General features: G+C 38.4%; 2 protein-coding genes across 3 annotated transcripts; one reads left to right on the top strand and one right to left on the bottom strand.

Annotated features, from left to right (window-relative positions):
* Window positions 1-28: 28 nt before the first annotated feature.
* Window positions 29-7,505, top strand: pigf (phosphatidylinositol glycan anchor biosynthesis, class F). Of its 2 annotated transcripts, none has more exons than XM_060896164.1 (6): window positions 29-121; window positions 389-627; window positions 726-817; window positions 1,619-1,735; window positions 4,200-4,308; window positions 7,035-7,505. In XM_060896164.1, the coding sequence occupies exons 2-6, from the start codon at window positions 400-402 to the stop codon at window positions 7,146-7,148; spliced, it is 660 nt and encodes a 219-aa protein (XP_060752147.1). In that variant the 5' UTR covers window positions 29-121; window positions 389-399; the 3' UTR covers window positions 7,149-7,505. The 2 variants fall into 2 exon arrangements, with proteins under 2 accessions (XP_060752147.1, XP_060752140.1); XM_060896157.1 differs by having other exon boundaries at window positions 35-109; window positions 387-627.
* Window positions 6,306-25,756, bottom strand: rhoq (ras homolog family member Q). Its single transcript, XM_060896175.1, has 5 exons — window positions 25,256-25,756; window positions 24,859-24,917; window positions 14,142-14,306; window positions 9,268-9,363; window positions 6,306-8,150 (listed from the first exon to the last, which is right to left on the bottom strand). Exons 1-5 carry the CDS (start codon window positions 25,395-25,397, stop codon window positions 7,995-7,997), a joined length of 618 nt encoding a protein of 205 aa, XP_060752158.1. The 5' UTR covers window positions 25,398-25,756; the 3' UTR covers window positions 6,306-7,994.
* Window positions 25,757-26,787: the final 1,031 nt, after the last annotated feature.

Raw genomic sequence — 26,787 nt, 5'->3', positions numbered from 1 at the left:
TTCGAATTCGGTGTCGCCATTACGTGTCACGTGACGTCATGATGCCGGAAGTGCTCGACCTAGATTAAATCGCTCGTGCCCTCTTTCTTGGATTATATCTTAAAGAAAGGTGCGTTTTAAGGTCCTTTGTGATTTCGCACCTATTATACATGTGTTGTAAATGTATTATTATCATCTGCGTTGTTTCAATTTAAATGCATTGCATCTTTAGAACGTGCAATAAATGAATATTATTATATTACTATATGTAACAACATAAATGTTATCAGCACTGTGTGTGTTTGTGTGTGTGTGTGTGTGTGTGTGTGTGTGTGTGTGTGTGTGTGTGTTTTCATGTTGCTATTCCTTGCATAACACAACAATCATTCATTTATCAAATCTATCAGAGCTGTTTGAATCATGTGGGAAGTTGAGATCAGAGGCATGGCATCATCTCATGTCCTCCTCATCAGCTCTGTGTTCATGGGAAGCCTGGTGCCTGCTCTCTTTGTGGAGAACTACTCAGTGTATGGGACACACCTGGTGTGGCTTTATTCTGTTTCTGCTTGTGTTGCTCTAGTCAACATTGCTGTGTTTTGGCTTCTCGGCATCAGTCCACCAACAAAGAAACACACACTGAGCTACAAGGTACAGAAACCTTCAAGATCTTCAAAAGAAAAACAAAAAACAAAAAGCATGTTGTTTTCCATTTTGTTTGTTTCTAATGATCTCTTTTTTTGTTGCAGTTTTCTAGACTGATTAGATCCGGAGTGTATTTTCTGCTGTCTTGCCTCTTCTTCCACTCTGTGGTTGTTCTGTATGGGGCACCTTTGCTCGAGTGAGTATCAGACTATATCGCCTGAAGTATGTGGACACCTGAGCATTACACATATTTGCTTGTTGTATATTCTATTCCAGTTATCTATTCTATGGCAGTGTCAAGAGTGTAGGTGAGGTCAGGCACACAGTACAACTAACAGTTCATCTTTAAAATGTGATGAGTGGGACTGAGGTTATGGCTCTGTGCAGGTTCTTCCACGCCAACCTGTGTCTATATAAACCTTGCTTTGTACACAGTGGCATTGTCATGCTGGATCAGGCTTGGGCACACTTTGTTACAGCATACAAAGGCATCTTTAACCACTCTGTGCTTCCAACTTCGTGTCAACAGTTTGGGAAGAACCGTATATTGGTCAGATGTCCACATACGCCATGTTTAGGCAGCAAGAATAAGGAACATGTTCTATATATGATTCAGTTTGTTTGCACAAACAATTTAACAGTTTTCGTTAAAATGTTGAACTGAAAATATCATTTTTAATCTATGTATTTTTTAAGATAGATGCATTTTGGTTTGAAGATTGGATTAAAGCAGCAGTGTTTTGGAATACTGAAAGCTTTACAGTGTTTTATGAAAATGGGTCACGCCACGGTGATAGATTGAAGCTGATCAGAGCCAAATAACAAACATTAGTATATGAATTAAAAGGAATAAACATAATTGTATCCATTCTAAGGTCACAGTGAATAGCTGTACATATTGAACAGCACAGTAGAAAAAAGATATTGAATGAGTATCAGACAGTGGCAGCAGAAACAATACTTATAATGTGTGGATTATGTTGCTGTTGTTGTGCAGGTCAGCTGTGGAGACGTTTTCTCTGGCTGTACTGCTCTCCACTCTCACCACACTGAGGTGTCTGTGTATGCTTGGGCCGAACGTACAGGCTTGGATCCGGGTTTTCAGTAGAGATGGGTGAGAGCTGTTTCTTTATAAATACACTATACAAAACTTAAAAATGACACCTGACCATCACACTTACTGTATGTGTTTTATATGAGTGACCACAAGACCATTAGTGAGGTCATGAAATAATTTCAGGTGAGGAGGTCTTGGGTGCTGTCAGCTTTCTGTTTCATTTCAAATACTAATATTACAATATATGAGAAATGTGTGATTCTAAATTTCTGGCAACAGTGTGGGGAAGACCAACATATGGGTGTGATGGTCATCCTACGTATGTTTCCCTTTTCTGCTGCATTATACTTTCTGATATTTGTCACATGTCTGTTCAGTAGGTAGATTTTCATCCCACAGTTCAAGCTCATGATGTCAACTATCATTTTTCATGTGCAGTGTTTGTAGACATCAAAGAAATGCATCTCTGGGCCACTAGGTGGAGATCTCGCACCATACACACATTTGAGAAGCGTAAAACATGCTGTGTCAAGTTTTAGGTACTTGTGACTTGTGTAGCTAGGTTTACTTTCTCAGTCAAGGATCTGTAAAAGTTTAGGAAAATATAACTTACATGGGGCTGGCGTAAAGAATCCCCAGTGTTTATACAGCTGTGTTATCTCTACCTAAGCACTGCAGGAAGTTTGTCTCTTTTTGGTCACAAGCAGACTGACTTTAAACTGCTATGAAATGTGGAAACTACATTTCGTAATGAACATTTAAATTTAGATTTAAAGCTTTTATTGTCATATACAAGTTTCCCAGTACAATGAAGTTCTTTCTTTGCTGCCCACAGTGAATGTCCAACAAGTGCAAAGAAGAAACTGTGTAAAAAAAAAAAGTAAAATTAAGTAAAACATTCAAAACACACACACAAATAAAAAATAGTAAAAATAAAAAAAATATGCAGCGGACTATGTAAATATAGCAATATAGATTGTTATCTGTATGTACAAGTGTACAATGTGTTGACATTTTATATATATATATACACACACCACTGTAGATGGTAATAGCAGCAGCATCTTAAACTAGCGTTAATTCAGCTTTAGTTAACATTAAATACCATAAACTTTAACACTGAAAGACGGTGAAACGTTAAAGAAATTAGTCTTTGTATGTATCACTGTCAGCGATAAGTGAACCAGTGCACCTGCATTAAAACTTGTCATTTTATGCTTACAACATTAAGTAACATGCTGTAATTATTTAAATGTATGTTGACTTATTTTAGTCATAAATTGAAAAAAATAAGCCCACAGGAGCACGTTCAGGTGCATTTAATTAACATTTAAACAAAATACAGGCTTACTATTACTTGCGATTTGTACATGTAATCAGGCCCGGCTCCACAGGGGGCCAGAGTGGGCTTGGCCCAACACCACATAACAGCCAATCACAAAATTGGTGCGATATTCAATTCAGCTCGAGATACGTTATTTTCTAATTTCTGCCCAACCCCCTTTTTTCCCCTCCTAGACAGACAGACAGACTTAGCTCATTCATTCACATTCACCCATCCTTTGAGGTAAACGGACGTGCTTATAGAGCAATAAACGACAGTCACAGTAACTTTATTAGAACTGTTAGTGAACTTGATTAACACACTATATATAGCCTAATAAAATACATGTACAGATTTCTTGTTCCGAAAGGACAAAAGAAAACCACTTTAGCTCTCCAGGACACAGCTACCACCTCCTCATCCATTTGCGGCAATGAGGTCGGAGAAATGGTGGTGGCAAAAGCACAAATACACCAACTCAAAGATGCAGCAATTCTGTCCTGAATGACTTAAACAGGGCAAATCCTTACCAGCCGGTTCTGAAATCATACCCCCGAACTCTTTTTGGAGGGAGAGAGAGATGTTTTTCGGCCGCTTGGTATCAGTCACGGCCGTGGCTTGAATATTCTGTTAAAACTATAGACATGAGAGATTAAAGCATTAAAGAACCCCCCCAAATCCGACCGGCCCACCTTTCATATCACTTGGCCCACCTTTCATCTCATATCTGGAGCCGGGCCTGCATGTAATTGCATTTGTGTGTGTGGATCAGTGATGCACCAATTCAATATTGAGTAAAAATACAAAAGCCAACGTTGACCTGAAACTCTGATTACATCAGAATGACTGTATTTTTTTATTTGACCAGATAACATATGAGAAATCAATGCATTAGTCTGAATTACCAGCAGATTTTTCTGTACTTAAATAAAGCAGCCATCATTGATCAAAGGGCCTTAAATAAATTTTATTCTTAATGTGTTCACTGTAAAATTAACCAGTTATTTATTTAATAATCCCTTCCAAACGTGTTCTTTTGCATTTATTTTTATTTAGATGTGAAAAACGTGTGACTTAGCTCTCCATACTGAACACTCCAATAAGAAACTTGACTTGTTTGTCATAACTGTACTTTATATACTGTATGTTGTGAATCTTGCAAATGCGTGTTGAGTAAACTGTGCACGCTTGTTGCAGGGCGATGTCCGTGTGGGACACATCACTTCAGATTACTACTGGCTGCAGTGTCATTGGAGCCTGGCTTGGAGCTTTCCCTATTCCTCTTGACTGGGACAGACCCTGGCAGGTCAGTACAGAATCAGACAGCATCCACATGTTAATATCGTACTGGAGGTCCCATTTAGTTACATCACTCGTATACAGTGTACACCGAATAAAATGTGCATAGTGGAGCAGATCTGCTGCTGTTGAGTTTTTAATTTTTGATGTTAAGTAATATTTAGTTACACAACACTGATACCTAACTGTTGTGCAGAAAAAAGGGGAAACTTAGAAATCAGGAACGTAAAAGAGAAGTGTCCCTGTTCAAGGTGGTTTCCAGCATTAGAAAGTTAAAAGTAACTTTGGTACTACAACCTGAGTAAGCAAAGATGTTTGTTCCAATTTTCTTACAATTGCTAGCAAGATTCCAAGATGTTAGCAGTTAATCTTTTAATTCCTGCAAGTTGTGAGATGGAGCTGCCACAGACCTGACTTGTTGGTCCAGCACAAGCCACAGATTCTTCAGATTGAGATGTTCCAGTTCCACTGCTTATGTGCCTACATGTGTTTTCAGAGGTGGACAGGAGTAAGCATGGGTGCTCTGACCAATCTGTGTCTATGATACACTGTGTGTTCGTACACCTTTATACAATAGCCAGAACAACTATTAGCTCCTTCAGCATTTTGTGCCGCCGTAGCTCTTCTGTGAGATCGGATTAGAGGCGAAAAACTTCGCTCCCCACCCATATCAGTGAGCCACAGGTGCCCATGACCATGTCAAGTGTGCACCGGTTCTCCTTTCTTGAACCACTTTTGGTAGGTAATAACCACTTCATATCAGGAACGTTTAACATTACCTGTTGTTTTGGAGATGCTCTGACTCATCAAGCCAAGGGCTAAATGTGATCATTGTCTAGTGTTATTTCAGAGGTTTATGCTAAATAAGCTTTTACTTTAAACAAGCTTCTATTTTCTTTTTTTACCCCATTCAGCAGTTTCAGTAACTTTCTCAAAAAAAAAAAAAAAAAAAAAAGAGGCAACATTCCCAAAAGGATTGCAAATGACCTGATTCAAGGATTCAATCCAGAACCGTTACAGAGGACTCAAATCTTTCACATGTAGCTCGGGTCCTATTCAGTCCTAGTTGTAATTTTATTATCAGAGCCAACATCAGGTTCAAGTTTCAGAGTAATCCAATCATCGTATGTAACGTATCCTTGTAGGAACTGAAGGGAGGAACCACAGTCAGGTAGCAAACACTACTGGGCACAAAGGGACCAACAAATCCATCATAGCCTACAGGGAGGGAAATTTTGTAAAGAATGAACTGATGTTCATGAAAAATTTAAAGTTCTCACCGCGTTAAAGGGCTGCACTGCAGCTTAAATTATTGATTCATGTGCACACAGACATCGATCAGAAAAGGGGCTGATGTTTGCCCTCAAAATGTCACATTCTAGTCTCCCATTTTTTTTCTCTCTTTCACATACACACTTGTCTAGAATGATCACTAACGATGGAAAAATGTGCAGTTAATCTGGACCATTGTGGTCCTCATCAACATAAGGTATGATGTAGCGGGCTACAACTAATGAGAAACCAGCTCGGTGGAGCATCTTCTCCTGTAGAGTGGTGGAGAGCTCTGACTCACACACACAATCGCTATTCTCAGCACTATGACACACCACTGTAATGGAGTTGATATCACCAGGACAGGAGATAATTGAGAAATCAATCTTGCTGACGCTTTTTAATTTTGGGCCTCTTTTCCGAGCTTGTTTTTAAGACGGCAGAGAAGACCTTCTTCTTCTAATAAGAAAGGATGAAAAATAAAAGAAGTGAGCTTGCGCAGAATCAACTAGTGTTTCCTATAATGAGACAGCTGGAGCCAATTACCGTCAATCTGCCAAACATGACAAAGAGAACAAAGTGGAAAATTCAGACTGTAGTGAAAATATCGGTCCTAAACATTGTGGAGTTCAGTAAAGACCAGATCAAAGCGAACAGAAACACTGAATCTTTAACTTTAAAGGTCACGGCTCGAGATGGTTTCATGACAACGGTTTAATACTCAGACCAGAACAGATTTAGTCGTTTAGTAAATCTCACTGAAATGTCAAGTCCAACACTAACATGAGCAGGATTAGATCAAATTTCACTTCAGCTTATCCTGTATGAGATCATGTTGGCATCTGTAAATAAATGTAATAAACAACAGGTTTCGACATTCTGATCAGACAAAAAGCAGGCAAGAAGATTAAACAGAGACCGCTTTTATGAAAAACAAACAACTTTATGTTCGGCAAACATCAGTTTGAGATAAAATGTACATAAAGTATTAATCACTATTCACTGAGTTGTAACTTTTTTACGTTAAGAAAATATTTTGCACCATTAGATAGACTTCATGGAGATTTCCACTTGCAACTCACTATTTATTTAATCCACAATATTCATGAAGCTTTTTCATTTTCTTTTTAAAAACTCATTTAATATTGGAAGCTGCAAAAACACTCAAATCACTGCTTGCATTTACTGTGCAATAAAATCCATTTAAAATAGCTATCGATTCTTAAATTCAGTACTTGATATAGTTTGTAAATGCAAAATAAATCAGAGCTGAGGCTTCAGAGACACAATCAAAGCCATGTGCGTTTAAAAAAGAAGAAGGAAAAAGGTTTAAAGCTTTGAGTATGAAAGTTGACCATTAAAACACCACAGTGATCTTGTTGGTTGCAGCCAGCGAGTTGTGCAGTTACAGAGCTGATTGGTTGTTGCTGATTCCACCTTTTCTCTGCCTCCTCCTTCTAGGTGTGGCCCATTTCCTGTTCCTTTGGGGCAACAGGAGGATTTCTGACAGGGCTGCTAGCTGCTCCGATCTGGATCCGTTGGCATCGCAAACAGCTCACCTACAAACTCAAATGAAGGACAGGAACTAATAGGCACAGGCCACGTTCTGGACGAATGTCTCTGGGCTTTGTTATAAATCATCCCCCTACAAGTTCCTCATGCTTGTTTTACAAGTCATGTCCTCTGAGGTCAAATACAGCAATAAAAAGTATACTTTCCTCAGGTTGACATTAGTTGTTCCTTCAAATGGTTGCAGTGGCTTGATACATCTATACTTGATCATATCATTCCGGATTTTGTCTTTCTTGTAAATAAAGGATGTAAAAACCCAGACTGGAAAGAGAAATGTTTTGTAAAAGGCATTCATTTTGCAACGCCATGTTGCCAGATGCGGTTTCCCTTTTTCGACAAATAAAGTCTTGCTTCTGTGAATGTCTGGGGTGTTTGGTTGTGCTGTTTAAGCTGTCTGCATTTTCTCTCCAGATCACACATGCCTACAGAAGCAAAACCGCAAATACAGTCAGACTGTTTTCGGTCATCAGCATTGTTGTAGTGTGCCATTCATGGTCTTGCCTTTGCAAGTTTTCATTTTCTGTGCTTCAATGTTACTTGTTCTGGTGTCATCTCACTCATGTTTAGTGTCCTTTTTGGTCGCCAGTTTGCTGACGAATGCTTTGTCGTTGTTCTCACTCCTTCCCTCCCTCCATCCCAGAGTAAAATTTGTTCCTGTTTTCCTAGTAGTAAAACATTCACACCTGTTTTTTTCCCCCCTTCACCTATTCCAGAATGTATTTCCATTTTCTGTAATCTGTTATGGAGAGGTTGTGCTCTGCTTGATTTTTAAAATTGCCCTCCTTAATTAAGGGGACGTGGTGTAGCTCTGACACTGAATCGTCCCTGAGCTGGTGTGTGACAGGATGCTCACGTGATAAGGCAGCAGTTGATGCACCGTGGACCGAGACGGCGCTTTAACACACCTTTCTTGGGAGCCAGAATGGCGATAATGGCCTCGTCAAACACTGTCTTCAAGCCTTTCTGTGTCAGAGCTGAGCACTCCACATAACAGCAGGCACCAATCTACTCAAACACACACATACACACACATGCAAACAGGGTTACAATTCAAACAGCTCTGCTCTGTTCTACAGACTGTAGAATCTTTTACAAAAAAATTCAGAATTTCTTAGTATTTGGTATGTCCTGTTTTTATTTTAATTAATGTGCACTCGAGGCTGCAAGTTTGTGCAAAACCATATGATAAATTTTAGCTCAAATCCATTGGGGTGTCATCTGGGGCATGTGTTAGCTTAGTGGTTAAGGCTGATTTGAATGTTGTGAGTTCAAACCTCAGGGTCACCAGATGCCACCATTGGGCCCCTGATCATTGCCCAAAACCCTCAATTGCTAGTATAAAAGTATACATATAGTATTTTATACTTGTATAAAATGAGATTAATGTAAGTTGCTCTGGATAAGGGCAAAATGCCATAAATGTAAATGAAAATCTGACCCTTTTGTACAAAGCTGTTAGCACAGCAAAGATCATTCTTTTTTTTTTTTTTGCATACAAGTAGAGTCCTGCAAGTATATACAGAATTCTGAATATAACATATTCCGGATTTTAACTTACACTTTATTTCTTAGAAATATTTCACAATTCTAAAATGTTCTGTTTATTTCCATCTACAAAACAAGCTACTTCCTGTTAAACATCTGTGCTGATAAATTCTTGATTCTGATCAATGTTGTAGAATTTTCTACAACAGCATGGCTCTGACAAATGTTCAAGGCAAATCACATGTTTATATTAGTAGTAGTGTTTGTTCTAATGCTTTATCTTTTCTACTGCTAACTAGCAGAGATTTGTATGGTGGATATGTCACGTAAACTAAAGATAAAAATAAACTCGATCTTGTCTGCCAGTGCTTTTTAACAGCGAGAAACAAAGCAGTTACTTTAAGAGGAAGTTTTCAGGACAGAGTTGTTCACAATGTGATTTCTCAGAAACATGACAAGCTGTGTTTTTGGTTTTTTTTTCTTTTCTTTGTTTTTTTTTTTTTTTGTTACATAGGATTGAGGGTGTTGGTGGAGGGGGGATGACTATACAGTCACAATAAGATAAAGAACAGCATTAAATCCACCAACAGATATTGGGAGCTTTGATCCAGTCTGGGTTTGTACTTTTTTGCCTTACCTCCTTTGCCAGCTTCTGTCCCTGTTCTGTCACTATGGGCTTCTCCTTCACATCATTCAACTTGGTGATCGTCTTGGGGTCATCTCTCAGATCAATCTGTAAAACCGAGAAAAATAAACATGTAAAGGGAGGGAATGTGTTAACTATCGTTTCAGCCTCAAACTTTAGAGCACTTTTAAACAAGTTCAAATCTTTTTTTGGAGGCTGCAAGAGGAGTGAGCAGTTTACACGAGCATGTGTGGTCTACGCATCTTTATTCTCAGGGCGGTGGACAGGATTCCATATGTCGAGGTTTGTTTTTAGAGCAAAAGGATATCTGACCCAAAGCCAGATGCTGGCATTCATCCGCACATATTGCCCTTTGCCCTAAAATTCTCCCTTACAGTTGACTGGAATGATCTCCATTTCTTTATGTCTAGGCTGCTCAGTTTGGCTCAGCTTATGTGGTACATCTACTTTTAGTCATTTACTAATTACTCATTTAGTCATTTACTCAGAACTTGTAAGAACATTCAGAACAATAATATTAAGAGCCTTTTTTTTTTTTTTTTATCTGTGTGTCTCCTCATAGACTCATTTTGATGTGTAGAGTAGGTGTATTACTTTTACGTAGTTTTCCAATAATCATGCCCTGATAAAATATTTCGATGGAAAGCATATACGCCATCACATACAGTACATGCACGGACCTTAAAAACAAGCGGCGATTCAAGTGCCGGAACAAACTTATTTTCTCTGTATAAATCATTTGCTTACATTTACATATCATATGTACAGTATAATTACACAAGGTGATGTCCTTCACTGTGTCAGGCTACATAGTGATGCACAATGAACATAGCTTAATTTACTCAGGTGTAGTGTTGCTGAGACAGTGACTAAAGTATGATGCTGATTTAGCAGTTATAGCTACAGTCATATTCGCAAATGTCAATCTGTCCGTCGTGTCTAATTTCGGTCTGAAATTATATGTTACTTTACTTTGGGCTCCAAAATGAAAACAAAAGTTGGAAATATTTGAAATAAATGTCTCTTGCTAAAGCTGATGATTATGCTGAATTTGACCAGTAAAAGTGTCAGAACCATAAAAGATCAGGAAGTCAGAAGAAAGAAATCATTCTAAAAAAAAAGAGCCGATATCCGAGTTAGCCTTAATTATATTGTAATTATTGATTCTGATTATATGTATAATCAGGACCTAAACTATAAAATGCTAATTGTATTTCAAATGTTGACAAGGAGCTAATGAAAACTGGTACAGTCACAAGTTTTTCATTGGTACAGTCACATTTTCCAATAATAAAGGATTGTACCTGACTGAAAAAAGTAGTCTTGCAAGTTGAGCTTTGCTAGAGTCTGGTAAGTTTTATTTCCCTGACTTTTATAGAAAGAAGCAAATCAGACTGCCATGGCAAATGACCAAATACACAGCTTTCCCATAGCCTGCCAAAGCCTGTATGCAAACACGAGTGATTATATTGTTTATACACAACTGAAAGCATCGCACAAAACACAAATAACGTTTAAAGATGGAATTCCGGTTACTTTTTTTTTTTCAGTGACTTTATCTTGCTCCAAAACACTGTTTTCTTGTTGAATATCAGCTAATGGTATACACATAATTGTTTATGCAGCTACAGGATGGAACATCTGAGGTGAGACTAATGCAAAAGTGACTAATTTCTACAAAACTATATGTAACCTCACTCTATTTTTCCCCCAAGGCTTAAAGGTATTAGGCATTAAACTGCCTCTAATTGACACTATACAAGCAAAATTTTGTGGAAACCTGACCATCACTTCCATATGCACTATGCAAATCACCTCCCAGATTTTTCCCTTCTTTGTTCTTATAATAATGTCCACTCTTCTGGAAAGTCTTTAAATTGGTTTTCTAGATTTTGGAGTGTGGTTTTGGGGATTTGTGTCCAATCAACCACAAGAGCATTAGCGAGGTCAGGCAGAGATGACAGGCAATGAGGTCTGATGTGCAGTCACCAATTTAATTCAGCTGGGTTGAGGTCAAGGCTCTGTGTCGAGGTCATCCACTTTATGCACTAGGGCACTGTCATGCTGAAACACATCTGGTTCCTTTTAATTCCAGTGAAAGACATTGTAATATTAAAGTATACAAAATAATTTCAATAAGATTGTGGCCATAATTTGAGGAAGACCCACATATGGGTGAGATGGTCGGGTGTCCGTATACTTTTGACCATATAGTACAGATGCTCTTTTGATGAGAATTCCAGACCTACACAGAGTTTCAGGCAGTCATGATGTTCCTAATCTTCCAAACCTCTCCCTGAGCAACAGGTAACATCACTTAGTTAGTTCATCCTAATTTATGGGCTACAGCTTCTGAAGGACAATCAATGCTAATTGAACAGATCTCTTCCTCAACACATTATGAGTGAGCAATTCATCTATAGCCTCACAATGTTTGTGTATTAGTCAGGCAGACGAATAGTCTAACACAGTATAGCAGAATGTTGAGTTAGATAAACCCATGTGTGTGTCTTTTCTAAAACTGGAAAAAATAAGGTATTCTAAAAAAGGTAATCTCGCCAAATTTTACAACAAGTGGCAACCATTTATGCAATTTTTCCAAGCTGGCTAGGCCTGCCTCCAACATACATTCTTTAGGTTTTTTTTAATAATATATGTATGTATTTATTTATTTATCGCTTGTGTTTTTTTAATGGGGGAAAAAAAGGAAAATGTTCTATACAAATGTTGGTTATTGTTATTGTAAGTGTCTTCACAGTTTTTTATGTGCAAACCAATAAATATAAGAAAGCCTTGTGTGATATTTGATGTGTGTAGACCATCCTTTAAATAAATGATTTAAACCATAAAGCCATTGCAGTATTGTGCAATAAAAATTTAATCTACAACTATAGATGAGCTACTGTGTAGTTCTGACCTACAATTCCTTACCACTCTGTTTTCCCGCCCATGTCTCCATATGTGTTGATATCATGCTGAGACAAAATCTGGCAAAAGGTCAGTCGAGCTCAAATTTTCTGTCAGCTGCTGCAGGGGATTACTTTAAAGCAGAAAGACTTTCACTTAGCTTCTAAACACTCCTTGTATTATCTGAAATATCAAATGTTATTACAAAATTTATAGAAATCAAAGTCAATGCCCAGGTGGTGCAATGCTGTCTGACCCAAGTTACTGTTATTATCCTTTCTTGATCATTTTCTTGCAACAGAATTCCCTGGAGTGCGTAACACCACCACAGTTTGCAAACAAATACAATTTTGTTTTATTAAAAATGGCGCATTGTTCATTTTTTCCATTTGCAGTTTTTATATTATGGTATAGTAATTTATATTATGGTGTGGAATGCCTTTGAACAAGTTAGTTTCTGTCATCAAATTCTTCTAGAAGCTGTAAAACACTCGCTGACACTAGAGACAATACCACATTAATGTTTCCTCACAGAACCATCACAATATCTGTGATGAAAATGAAGTGTCGGCTATATAGGTGAAGGAGCTGTTACTATACTCAAGTCATCTCATTTTCATTTATATAGCACATAAACAAGAGTTGGCCAAAGTGCTTCACAATTAGGACAATTTAAAATGGCAAGCGCCATCAACACACATTAACAACATAAAAAGCTACATACTGTATACAAAATGCGATTAATATTAGAACAAATACCTCCAGTACTCAAGGTTCCAGAATACAGATAAGTCACCAAGATGCCACCATTGGGCCCCTGATCATTGCCCAAAAGCCTCAATTGCTAGTATAACGTATACATATAGTATTTTATACAGTAGTTGTATAAAATGAGATTAATTTGCTCTTAAGTTGCTCTGGATAAGGGCATCTGCCAAATGCCATAAATGTAAATGAACACTTGCCTCAGCAGAAGAGAGATTAGGCATGAAGTAAATCTGACCCTTTTGTACAAAGCTGTTAGCACAGCCAAGTTCTTGCTTTTTTTTTTTTTAAAAGAGTCCTGCAAGTATATACAGAATTCTGAATATAACATATTCCAGATTTCAACTTACACTTTATTTCTTAGAAATATTTCACAATTCTAAAATGTTCTGTTTATTTCCACCTACAAAACAAGCTACTTCCTGTTAAACATCTGTGCTGATAAATTCTCGATTCTGATCAATGTTGTAGAATTTTGAAGTGGCAAATGGCAAGCGCCATCAACACACATTAACAACATAAAAAGCTACATATACAAAATGTGATCAATATTAGAACAAATACCTCCAGTACTCAAGGTGTCAGAATACAGATAAGTTCTCAGCTAAGACCTAAAAAGCTCCACTGATGGGGCCAAATGAATATAAAGAGGGAGATTATTAAATAAATTAGGAGCAAATACAAAGAAAACCCAATTACCCTTTGACTTAGCATGGGGACAGCCAATATTTGGCCAACAATACTGATTTTTAGACCTCAAAGACCTAGACAAATTATTAAGGTTAGGAGAACTGAAATATAATTTGGAGTCTGCAGTAAACTGAGTCCAAAAACTGAACAAGCAGCCAATGAAGAAAAAATAACCAAGGAGTAATATGTTCCTTTTTTGTCAGTCAGTATCCTGTCTGCGTCATACTGCATTCTACTATATACTAAAAACACCTTCTGACCAATCAGAATGGAGCACAGAGCAGCACCATGGTTTATGATTCAGTAAAACAGATTCACTCAAAATGTAGTTTATTTTTATGCTTTGACACATTAAATATATCTACACAATAGCTGTGGAATTAAACTATTCATGTGATTTTCTTTAAAACAGCCATAACCAGATGCAAAGACAACATCATGGCAGTTCAGTCTGATAGCAAACCTCTCAAGTGGGCACTTTTATTTTTAACGAAGGAGAATACCTGAGTGCCAATGAGCAGGTAGGGGACGTTGGGTGCATATTCCTGCAGCTCAGGGACCCACTCCTCTCTCACGTTCTGGAAACTGGCTGGATTCACCACCGAGAAACAAATCAGGAAGACATCTGTCATGGGGTAAGACAAGGGACGGAGGCGATCATAGTCCTCCTATGGGGGGAGAATATAACATGAGTGTTTGTCTGGTGACAAAATTGAAAATACATAAAACAAAGAAAATGTGTAAAGACTAACAAACATACACTGATAGAGTCAATAAAGGAATTCTCCAGCGTTTTTTCAACAAATCTACCACATCTGTTGTGTAGGTGTGATTACCACAGATGTTTTCTTATACTATTCCATTACTGAGAAAACATCAAGAAATGTGTTTACTTGATACTCATTTACAATGAAAGTGTAACAGCAGATGTACTTTTGTAGGTTTTGACTAATACATTAGTCAGATTGAAAACTGAAATCTAAAACGTCATTTCAGTGACTCGACTCCATGCGCAGAGGCAAGATGTAGATGTGTGTTAGTTGTGTGTCTAATGGGGTACATCGATAACAACATAAAACCTTAATCTGTATGACCATTTACTACAATGTTGGAAAAGTTGGATAAAAATCAACGTGAATGTCCGCCTCATCCGAAAACCTTAATGTAAGTGTATAACGGTTAGATCTCAAGATCTAATAAAATCTTTTTTTTCCCCCCACCTCCTCTGTACATGGATGCATGTTATAATTTGTATTTTTAAGGTATTCATTTTTTAATTCACTTGCCTTCATTCAGGCTGAAGGAAAAGTGTAAAAGGAAAGTGTTATTTGGAAACCAGACACTGCCGAAACTATAGATGATGAGCCTGGATTTACAGGGAACATGTGACTGATATTTTTGGGACCATGTGATTTGTGTGTGTCTGTGTGCGTGTGTGTGTGTTTATAGGAGTTATTCATGGCTCTTATTTCAAGTCCGAGCGTCTCCACTGTATCAGTGAGTGTGCCTCTGGCCATGCAAACATAGCTTGAGAAGCATTTTATTAAGTGACAGATGCTTGTCAGCACCAGCCCAGTGCTGCTCTAAGGCATAAAGCTGAGACTGCTTTATTTAAAGAACTGAAGATCTGCACTGCTTCTGTGGAAGCATACCGCATCATCTTCACATGGTGACTCTACCTCTAAACAGCTGACAGTTATACTTATTACCATTGTCCCTTTTTTGAGCAATGCAGCCCTTCTGTTTCTTCAGAACAAAGCATGTGACCTCATCGAGTCTTGGCGACACCAGTTCCCTGCACATCGTCCAAAGGTCAAAGACATAGGAGTCTCATTAATTTTACACCAAGCAGACATGTGCAGACCTCTACCACAGTCATTCTAAAAACAGAGGAATATGACAAACTACAATTTTTTTTTTTAATTTTCTAGTGGCTCTACGAGCAAAGAAGTGTCCAGTTCATAATCTTAGCATGTTTATTAGATCGAAACTGCATGGAGCAGGTGTTTCTGTGGTGTGACCACACAAATATACTTGTCTCAGTGGGCCAGTGGTGTTATAAATATACCGCTCAACTGATTCTTTGGCCTGTTGAAACATTCTGGAGGGAGGGAGAGTGGAGTATTACTTACAGCTGGCCTCTACCCAGACAAACTCATCATCCGCCCACCAGATCTCTCTGGATCATTCGCTAGAACTCGGGTTTGTGATGCGGTGCATGATTTGTGAGGGTTATGAAATTCATTAGCTCACTGATAGTAAAGTTCAGATGTATTCCAACACCCAGATTTAAATACCACTGGTTTAATAGGCTATTAGATGACCACCCTGGTTACACCCTGCGGCAGGTTATCGGTGTCACAACAATCTAGATCTCTTGATAACGTACAAGACATTTCTGAGGCTGCACATTTGTGTGCGTACATGTCTGTATGTGTAGTCCGAGTGCTCATCTAGCTCTTTTAAAAGCTGAAGGAAACGTACTGGAACAAAGAAAGACAGCAGTCTAATGCGGCGAACCTGGAAACTCCCTTTCCTCTGTGGTTTAAGCATTACCATAAAACGCTCTCTCTTTCTCCCTCTCCGACAACTGCAGCTTGCCTCATACACTCACAGCTTGCAAAGCTCACACAGATCACCAGCACTCTCAAAGCTTCCTTTCTCCACAATAGTGTCGTTTGTAAACCACACTCCAACAAATGCAGACGTTTCTGTGCCAGGTACAGTAGCGGTAAATTGATTACAATCCAGGGTGCCAAGATTGTTATTATTATTTTTTCATTTCTATATCCTGCATTCTAGTTTCCCCAGGGCTTCTACAACACAATTTTAAAGTATTTCTAGTCGTGATTATTTCCTATCACTTGTGTTGGAATTGAGCTTGCGTTATAATTTTGTGCAGCAAATGTAGCCATCTCTAATGTATAGGAATTGCTCCTAAACACTCACCAGTGCAAAAAGACACAAAAACTCACAGGGATGTCTTATATGGATCCTGGAATTGAATGTCTATGTGGGATACGCTGGAGTGTGTTACCTTTCCTGCGTCTACATCTCCTCAGAGATCAGTTTCTGTTTCTACACGCACATTATCCACAAACACTCACAAAAATCAACGCTTTCCCTACCGTACTCTCCCGCTTCTACCTTCGTCTTTTAAATCGGTTTGCCATCTACAGAGCCTGTGTTGAGTTTGAGCATGATTCTAACCAAAAAGCAGGCTGGCAGAAAGAGAAAGAGGTAGAGTGTGTTTCATGCAATAAAACATTCAAATCATGGGCCACTACTCAAACTGCATACGTGTGTGTAAGTCACTGCGGCTGAACTCTTATCGTTTACACTGCACCATGGTCAAAGTGGAGATACATTTCAAATATGGTGGTGGGACACACCTTTGTAAAGCCAATTAGCCATCAACGTTGTATATGTAATAGCCTAATTAACAGAAAATATTGAAGATTAAAAACAAAATTCATAAAATACTCATATTTACTCCTTTATTAATTCCAGACATCATTTTTTGCTCCAAATGTAAACTGTAGTGTGAAGCTCATGAATTACATTTTAAGCAATATAACAGCATCTATCAATGACAATGCAGAGTTAGAGTTTTGCACTGGTGGGTATAACAGCAGACCGGGCACGTACATGTATACTGCCTCTGGGTGCAATATGGACTCAAACAGACTTTCATTCAGACCGAGCCTCTGAATGTGAGCAAATGAGACTAACGCTGCACTTATAAACTTATTGCACTACGAGTTTGCTTTAGAGCCAAAAAAAAGTACTGAAAAATTACTGATGTAATGCCAAAAAAAACATATCTGTCAACAGACAAGGCCAGAAGGCAAGTAAATGCGCTTGGTTCAATCACGGTTAGTCAATCAACTTTACTGTACCAAGTCTTTCTTTATACTAAGTAAGAGCAAGAAAATTCTTGAAGGAAGCTAGACTAATAAATGAAACAAGAAAAACTCCATAAACAAGGGCAAATAATCCAAAAGAACTTTAGATTTACAATTTAATTACAATATCTACAACTTATAAAAACTAAAAAAAAAAAAAAACCTAACAATTGTGTAAAACTGTTAAGAATAAGGCTACACAGACACTGCGTTTGACTAACTGGCAGTTGGTTATGAGATTTAGCTTCTATGGAGCACAAAATATCAAATGGAAAGGCCATTCATCCACACAGGACAGAAACGGATTTACAGAGCGTACTCTTCAAAAACATTTTTATCTGTGCAAAATCCACTCGCCCGTACACTTACTCATTCTCTGTGAAGCTGTGTATCCGAGCGAAAACCAAAATAACTTTAAAAGCCAGTTTGACCAATGAACTCTAATATTTGTATCAGGGAACCAGAATCTGGTATAAGATCCCACTATAGCAATGCACCAATGACTTCTATCAGCGATGCATCTTTTCAAGTATGATGGTCAATTTTTAAGCAGGCTGTTCTGTCCATCAAAAAAAGTTTGCATTAAACGAACAAACAGAAGGATATTTCTGGGAAATGGGTGATTTTTTTAATTATTCAAATGCTGAATTTGATTTAAAATAATGAATCATACAGTCGAACAAGTAAACATTTCATTACTGCGTTTTAATGAAATTTTAGTAGAGGCTGTGCTTCCTTATGTAGAGAAATCACCAGTGGTTTCTGGATGACTAACATCTCATTCTGTTTGCACTTTTCTCACTTCTGCATGCTGGTTAAAGCAGTCTGCGATTACTGTTCGTTTTTTTTTTTCCATTAGTTTTGAGGTCTTATTTTTGTATGCTTTAATGTTAACGAGGGTGAAAATTAAACTAAAACCAGCCGACATGAAACTGTAGAGACTTGAGATGACATCAAAGTGCAATGAATGTACATTTAAAAGAGGTGTTCAGGGAAACTAGGGGAAAAGAAGCACACCTAATATCCATTCTGTTGAAAATGTCAGTCAGCTATTAGAGCAGATACAGAGTGGGAGATACTGTGGCGATACAACATTCTTGCTAATAACTACACGATACATCTGCTTAATAGAAAAATACTTAATATAAAAAAAAAAACTCCACTCCAGTTGGTCTTACATCATACTACTGGTTCTTCTTAGATCTTGTCCATACCTTACACCAGACGCTTGTATAAGAGGCTGTCTGTTTTTGCAAAATTATTTGATTTTTATATTATTTAACCCAAATATGTTACTCATATGCATTCATCCTCACATCTATCTTCACATCCAGCCCTGCATGTAGGTGTGTATCTGTGTATGCATGCATCTAATTGTGAATACTGCCTCTGTCTGGTCATTCAGTCCCTCAGAGAAAATTGTGCATTCATTGTTAGTTTTGTTTATCAGTTTGCACTGCTGTAAATCTGCCATTTGATTTGAAGTGGTAAATGGGTCAACTTTCTGCTCAGTCTTTCATTACTGACAGGACTTAGTTCCTTATATAAGACAGCTATATTTACACCCCTGCGCCGACAAACAAACAAAGAAAAAAAATAGTCAAGGCAGAAGATGAAATGCTATGGAGATGGTAACTAGTAGAAGAAAGATGGGTGGGCGTGGGATAATTCAGAGCCGCTATCCAAAGAGAATAATTCATGCCTGTATTTACTCAGTCAGTGCAGATTAATTGAGGATTGCTGGCACTTTAGTCTGCACACATGCACGCACACACAAACACAGACAGCATACACACTATACTAGCTAAGGCTTTCAATTCTCTTCTTTGGAAGTGGTAGGTGCCATGGCATGATGCTTGAGGCCTTCTGCAGCTGTGATTACACACACTATGCATACATCTCTGTACACCACTCAAACCCCAAACAAATCGTGCAAGCAAACACACACGCGCACACGCACGCACACACAGACAGACAGAGAATGATCAGCCGTGATTGGTCTGGCTCGTCTGACTCATCTGCCCTGTCTTCAATGACTGACGGTTTAAGGAAGGTGTCTGTGTGTGAGAGAGAATAAAATCAATAATCATCCTTCTTTCCTTCCAGAGAGCCAAAGTAGATTTTCATCCCTTCAGGAATTCAAGTGCAGAGCAGTTCAAAAAGAGAGAATGATCAGGAAAAGATCACATGAGGAAGGGAAAGATAAGCAGTCTGGAAATCTGATAATCTCTACAGACATTTTGAAACTCTTAAGGCTGTGAAAGTGCTCTGAATTCTCAGAAAGTCATCACTGCACTAGCAAAACCCAGGGGAGTTCACCTGAGTGAAAGCAGAACATGACTGCAGCTGTTATTCCATGGCAATACTTAGCTGACATGCAAGAATATTATTAGTACACCTTTATATTTTGCCATATGAATTGGTGGAACCTTGAGTACTTGAGATATTTGTTCTGTTTATTTTGATAAATCTATAGATGAATATTTATTTTTTGTCACTAAATCTTACATTCTAGTGAGCATATCAGCCATTTGGAATTCAAAACAGCTTAATTAAAGTTAAAAGGTAGGGGTCTTTGAGAGGTCTAAGAAATCTAGGTATCATCATCTAAGCAAATAAGTGATAATGAAGTGAATGAACAAACAATATTGTGATAATCCTTGTGATATACTTTGGTTAACAAAATGACAACTTTTACCTTCCATGGATTATGTAAGGCACAAAACACTATTTAATTACTCTTTAAATACTAAAACATTTAAGCAGCTAGAGCTTAAATGCAATTTGTAAAATTGAGAGAAAAGCTTGAATGCATGTTAACAGTAGATCTGCTCAGATCTCAGTATGGCAAGAGACCAAGAGTGAGAAAGAGAATTAGAAAATCAGGACACAATAAACACCATCACCAGTTAGAATTTGGAGTTAATTCTCCTATTCTTCTCAGGGAAAGAGAGAATTCGCATCCCTCGTTTTTCGGCACGCTCCCAGATTGCTGGAGAGCTCCACATGTCACAATCAGCCAGTGTACATGAAGTCATACATCCCCACGTCTAATGAGCTGAGTGAAGTCGGTTTCAAGCCACACAAGAAATTATGAGCAAAAATGACGACATTTCTAACATGAGCCCAGACAGCTGGAATATCACTGCTACTTCGCTGCTTAGCTAATCATCGGTTTCTGTTTTCTGTAAGCCCTATAGCCCTGTTCAGCACAGAACAGACAGTTTAATGTGCTTCCAAACAGCAGGGCAGAGTTTTGTGAGATAAAATGAGGTCTGTGTGAGGTTTTTTTAATCAGCTTGCTGTGGGAATATGATGGAGTGCAGAGAACAGCACAGTTCATCTATCACCAACTAACAGGAACAACCAGCCCAGAATCAAAGAGATGTGTACGAATAACAGAGAAACACCAGAGACATCAAAATTACCAGTTCTACTAAACGCACTGTTCAATATCGAGAGAATCAAGAAGGTTCGTCTATGAAAGTTTCACAAAGAAGCACTATAATTGACTAGACTGGGAGTTTCTGTAAGTTCATTGGGTTGGAGGCATGTTGAAGAGCTTGAACTATTGCTATAACAATTGCTAATGCAGAGTGCTGAGCAAACCACACTCCTGACAAATCGACTGTGAACAAGCAACATTTGTATTTATGGTAACGCATTATAAATAGGAAATTTAGCATATCCAATGTATCCGTGGCATGTTTTTAGGAAGTGGGAGGATAACAGAAAACTTGGAAGAAAAACACGCACACAAGGAGAACATGGAAAATACTGCACAGATAGTATCCTTTTTTACATGTTAATACATCCTTAGTTCATTGTTGGTTCTGTTTGCTGTTGCAATGTTAGACGTTACCACACGTATCACATGTATGTAAAATGTATGTGACAAATAATGACAATCTAATATGAGAGCATCTCCAAGGCTATATGGTTTTCTTATTTTCTCGATGTATACATTAATGTGTCTCTCACTCACTCACTCATTTTCTACCGCTTATCCGAACTACCTCGGGTCACGAAGAGCCTGTGCCTATCTCAGGCGTCATCGGGCATCAAGGCAGGATACACCCTGGACGGAGTGCCAACCCATCACAGGGCACACACACACACACACTCATTCACTCACGCAATCACACACTACGGACAATTTTCCAGAGATGCCAATCAACCTACCATGCATGTCTTTGGACCTGGGGAGGAAACCGGAGTACCCGGAGGAAACCCCCGAGGCACGGGGAGAACATGCAAACTCCACAACCCTGGAGGTGTGAGGCGAACGTGCTAACCATTAAGCCACCGTGCCCCCTCATTAATGTGTCTATACCACCGAAAAAAGAGCCACTTTTTATTTTCACCACTTTTAAAAACACTGTAGTGACATCAGTAGCCATTAAAACATACATTCAAAACCATATAATACATTTTTCAGACACTGTTCTGCACTCCACATTTTCCACAGTGAATGAGTAAATAAATATTTGGCAACTAAAATATAAACTTAAAAAGAATGAGCCAAACACAAAGCACCATTGTGTAAGAGATTTGTTCTGTGTCCTGATGCGTGTGCGCATGTGTGTAAGAATGAGAGACTGAAGTCTGTCAGAGCTGAGAGAACGTGTATTACACCGCCAAAGCCAAAACCTCCAGCTGCTTTGATCAATCCACAAGCAAACTCTGTAGCTGAAACAAACCATGTACTCCAACCCAACATACAAGTACTGTATATACAGCACATTCATCATCAAGATTAGTATACAGAACATTTCCAAGTTAGTTTACACAGGAAACTTTTCTCAAGTAATGAATAAACACATTGCTCTTAAAGGAGAATAATCAATAACTGGGTGGTGGGAAGTATTTTATTCATTTTCTAACACCACCATTTGTATTTATTATAGAGCAAAAAAAAAAATTTTAACTTTTAAAGCTAGATTAAGTTAGATTGTTTAGTAGGAGCAGCTTTGTCTTGGTGTCTCCTTACTTAAACACTAAACAAATTTCTCGTCACCGAAAGCTTCACTAATACAAACGGTATGCGTTTTACTTTATTAAATAACACTTTCGTTTTTTTTTTTTTTTTTTTTTTTAAAACAGTGAGAATCTACCATACAAATCACTGTAAAATTGTCGTTTCCAATTTAAATTATAACACTAAATGAGTTAGACACTTTCTATCCAATCAAAATCGAGAACTGGATATCTATGTTAAATGCTAAGGGTTTAAGGAAATTATATTAAGTGCCCATGATGTAAAAATTAAAGTCACTGTATGTGGAATCTTTTTGAAAAGTGTTGATGTGATGTACTCTGATGTGAAAGGAACGTTGTTTTGTAGCTAGGCTGGAGAAAAAGACAGAATTGTACAATATAGTTATGAAAAATTTACCTAATGTATAAACAAACTTTTCAGTTTGTGGAAATGCAGTTGCCACAAGAAACCATTTATTATAAGGTAAAAGTTGTTACATCCATAATCTTTGTCTAATCTTCTGCTAAATAGAAGTCTAATCAGAAGTCACTGCTAGAGAAACAACTTGGTCTAGTTAGCAGCCATTAGCTTGTTGTTTTCTCCAAACAATAAGCAACTATATACTGTAACTTGAGGTAAAAATCAACAAACACTTAATTATTTAATGCTACTTAATTTACAAAGCCTCCACCTCGTCAGTGAAAAGTGACCCAATAGCTGAGCTGAAAAACTAGCTCACTTATAACTCAGCTAGCAACAGAACTGAGCAAGAAAATATCTGTTTTAATGCAGAGACACGTCAACACTGACAGCCGATATGAGAAGCCGTGAGAAAATCCTGGGAGCATAAGACTTAAGGCTATCTTACCGGACTGCATTTAGTTCAAGCAAATGTAAAGCCATGTAAATTGAACTACATGCTTTTTTTTTCAACATAGTGCAAGTGTGACTTTCTGTGAAATCTTTCTACCATGGTCATTGTCAGCTAAAACTGTGCTACTGCACCACCATCCATTTGTGTGACAAATACAGTCTACAGTCCTTAAGCATATTTCTTATATATTACTTACACTCAAAGCATATACAATTTATGCATTTCTTAAAGACTTTCCTTTGCTCTTGGCAAGGTTTTGAGACACACCCTCTCATTTCTCATCTAACCAGGGCCTCTGAGCATCTGATCAATCACAAAGTCTGTAGTGCTGTTTAACTGAATCCAGCTGTGCGAGCATGGGGCACCAATTGACATGTGCCTGCTTTGAAATCAAACCCCAGCTTTTGGCCCTTCCTGACCTTTCTGCAACATCTGGCCCAATCCTCAGATTTTCATTCCTCCGTTTTCAGCGCCCTTTAATGTGCTCTGAATGAAAAATAGCAGCCATGTCAGATCCAACTTTTGACTTTGCTCTGGAGAAAAGCCTAAATCTCAGAGCTCCACATATAATGCACTCTCAGCACAGTGCAGCAGATCTGCTTCTATTCACAAAGCTCATGCTTCCATAGCCACCTCATTAGAGCAGCAGACCCACAGAGATCTGTTTCTCTGAAGCAGCCCACCTTCTAAGAACGGAAAGCTTCCTCTTTAACTTTGAGATCAGTCGCTCCTGATTTGTGCTGTTTCGGTCTTTTACATCCTCATTTTGGATCACATGGCTGTACTTTTGCTTTCAATCCTCTAAGACATCCTGAGCATTTTATCTTTCTAGATTTAGACTCAAAGACTAATTTGTTTTGTTTTTCCAGTGCATTTTTCCTGAATTTGTTTGCTCTCTGTGAAACATCTGTGAAACACACCACAGATGAACATATCCATAAGCAAATATACACCATCACAGGAATCAGAGAGATTGATATTTGTTTTTTTAAACACACCCTGACATGCACGGTTTCACTATATTTATTTACCTTTTGCCAAGTTGGCAAATTAAAATGATTTTCCTCAATTTGATTGCCTATAATAAGCTTTAAACATCTATCAAATATAAGAGATTTCCTGTACTGTAATGTGATTTAGAAATGATTTAATAATTTTAAAAAAAATCTACACATCACTTAAAGGATTGAGATTGACGTCTGAAAAACCTATGTATAGAGTATGAAGAGGATGAGAGGAGAAATAATTACCAGATTTCATATGATTATATTTGACTGAGCTGTTAAAAAAACTGGACCATATATATAAAGTTCATCTCATCACCTGTTGAGTGACTCAGATTGCACCATTTTAAAAAGTAAAAGGTTTAAAGACCCAGGTGTGCATTAAAGTGTAGTCTTCTTATTGATTTATTTACTGAGATGAAAAACAAAAAGAGACAGGGATATGGATTTTGTTCATACCTGACCAGCAGTGTCATACAGCCCAAGAAGATACTGCTTTCCCCCAACTGTCACACTCACTGCAAAATCAAACATGCAATAGTTACTTTACTAAAACATCCAGATACTGTAGTGTGTCATGAGGAATAATGATGTGACTGGCATGTGAGGGAGGAAGTGTGGCTAAACACATCATCTGCCTTCCCCAATGCCCACAGGTGGTTTCGATCAGAGGAAGCACGAGACAATGAAAGCCACGACATAACGCGCCAAACCGCGCCGCACCGCACACGTTCGAGCTCACCATTATAGTGGATCTGTTCAGCTTTCTTTACGCACACACAGACAGAAGGTCGTGCATGGTAGGAAGGCCATGTAACTGCATTGCTCAAAGTCATGCAGTCATCCCAGAACTTACCTGCGTAATGATCAAACACAGTGGGCACATATTCCTCGGGAAACGCGTCGTTGGCGTAGCTCATCAAGAGGCAGGTTTTGCCGACGGCGCCGTCGCCGACAACCACACACTTCAACATGATCGCACCGGTCCCGTTGGCCATGACGCACAGCACATCATCATCATCATCATCATGTTCAGCTTCTGATCTGCTTCCCCTCGCAGTTAAAGAGCTGCTTCAGCCTGACTCACCACCTCTCCTCCTCCCGTCTTCTAAAACGCGCCCATACACCCTGTGCTTTCTAAACTCCTTATGCTCCTATACCCACCCGTTCTGTGCGTCTCTACACCTTTCCCTATTGTTCTACTTTGGCTACTTTCTAAAGACAAAATCGGTCTCCCGTGACTCCACGAGCTCAGCTCACTCTGCACACAAGGGCGGGGGAAGAACTCCTGAACAAGGGATTGAGACAAAAGTACAAGTCTAACTCTTGTGCGCAACAGACCTAAGGCACAGAAATGAGGAGAGACAGTCCATTTCTAAACAATATAAATGTGGCAGGGCTGCATAATCTTACCCGCAAAGGGCTAACGTGGGTGCAAATTATTATTCCAATCAAGCAGGATACTGATCCGGATAGACTCAGGTGTGGCTTCTGCTTGGTTGGAATGAAAACCTGAACCTGAACAAAGCTGGAAAACATGAGACCCCTGTATTGAAGTGCCCCTAAAAACCAACTGCTGAAATATATTGGAATTAAATTTGTGCATATTCGTGCTTATGCGTAATGGTAATTTATGTAACTCATAGAATGCATGAAAAATCAGTTCAAGGTCTTTCAGCTGTATTAAAAATAGAAAGAAAGATCACGTTCTGGCTATTAAAAATACCATGTTGACCATGGAAAGTGTTCATCAGTAAAAGTGTTCATAAGTAAAAGATGGTAATATTGTTAATAAACCATAATAACTAAGTTTGTAATCTTGGTGAATTGAGTGAATTTTTTTTTGTTCTCACTGTTGTGTTGTTCATTCGTTCTTCATGGTTTTATTAATCTTAATTGTTCCAAAAGATTCTTTCAGACCATCATATCTTGTACTACTATTAATAAAAAAAATAATATGCATGCATTTTTATTTAGCTAAAAGCTACGGTTCTTACCAATAATGTGATTTATATAGTTTTCACTAACCACTAGCAAAATATTCTTAAAGTTGTGATTTTTCCTCAGCCATGTAAATGTTCCTAGTGTAATTTGTAGAGGATCCCTAACTCCTGCTTGCAGTCCAATCAGCTGGGAGTGGGTGGGTTGGGTAGGGATGCGCTGCTGTATCACTTTTGACAGCCACTGCAGAAGTCACGTGACCAAACAATTACCTCATACTTCGTGTGTGTGCGTGTAGACGCGCGCAGGCGTACAAGTCTCGAGACGCACCCTGTCGTTTGGACATCGTTGGTGAAGCTCCTCAGTCATCAAAACATCATCAGAAACATCTCATCAGAGCATGAGGGATGATTTATAAGTGACTTTTATTCTCATAAGTGGCTACTG

This window comes from Tachysurus vachellii, chromosome 2 (assembly GCF_030014155.1).
Source record: "Tachysurus vachellii isolate PV-2020 chromosome 2, HZAU_Pvac_v1, whole genome shotgun sequence".
In the NCBI taxonomy this organism is placed as follows: domain Eukaryota; kingdom Metazoa; phylum Chordata; class Actinopteri; order Siluriformes; family Bagridae; genus Tachysurus; species Tachysurus vachellii.
This window is presented reverse-complemented; position numbering and strand designations above follow the sequence as displayed.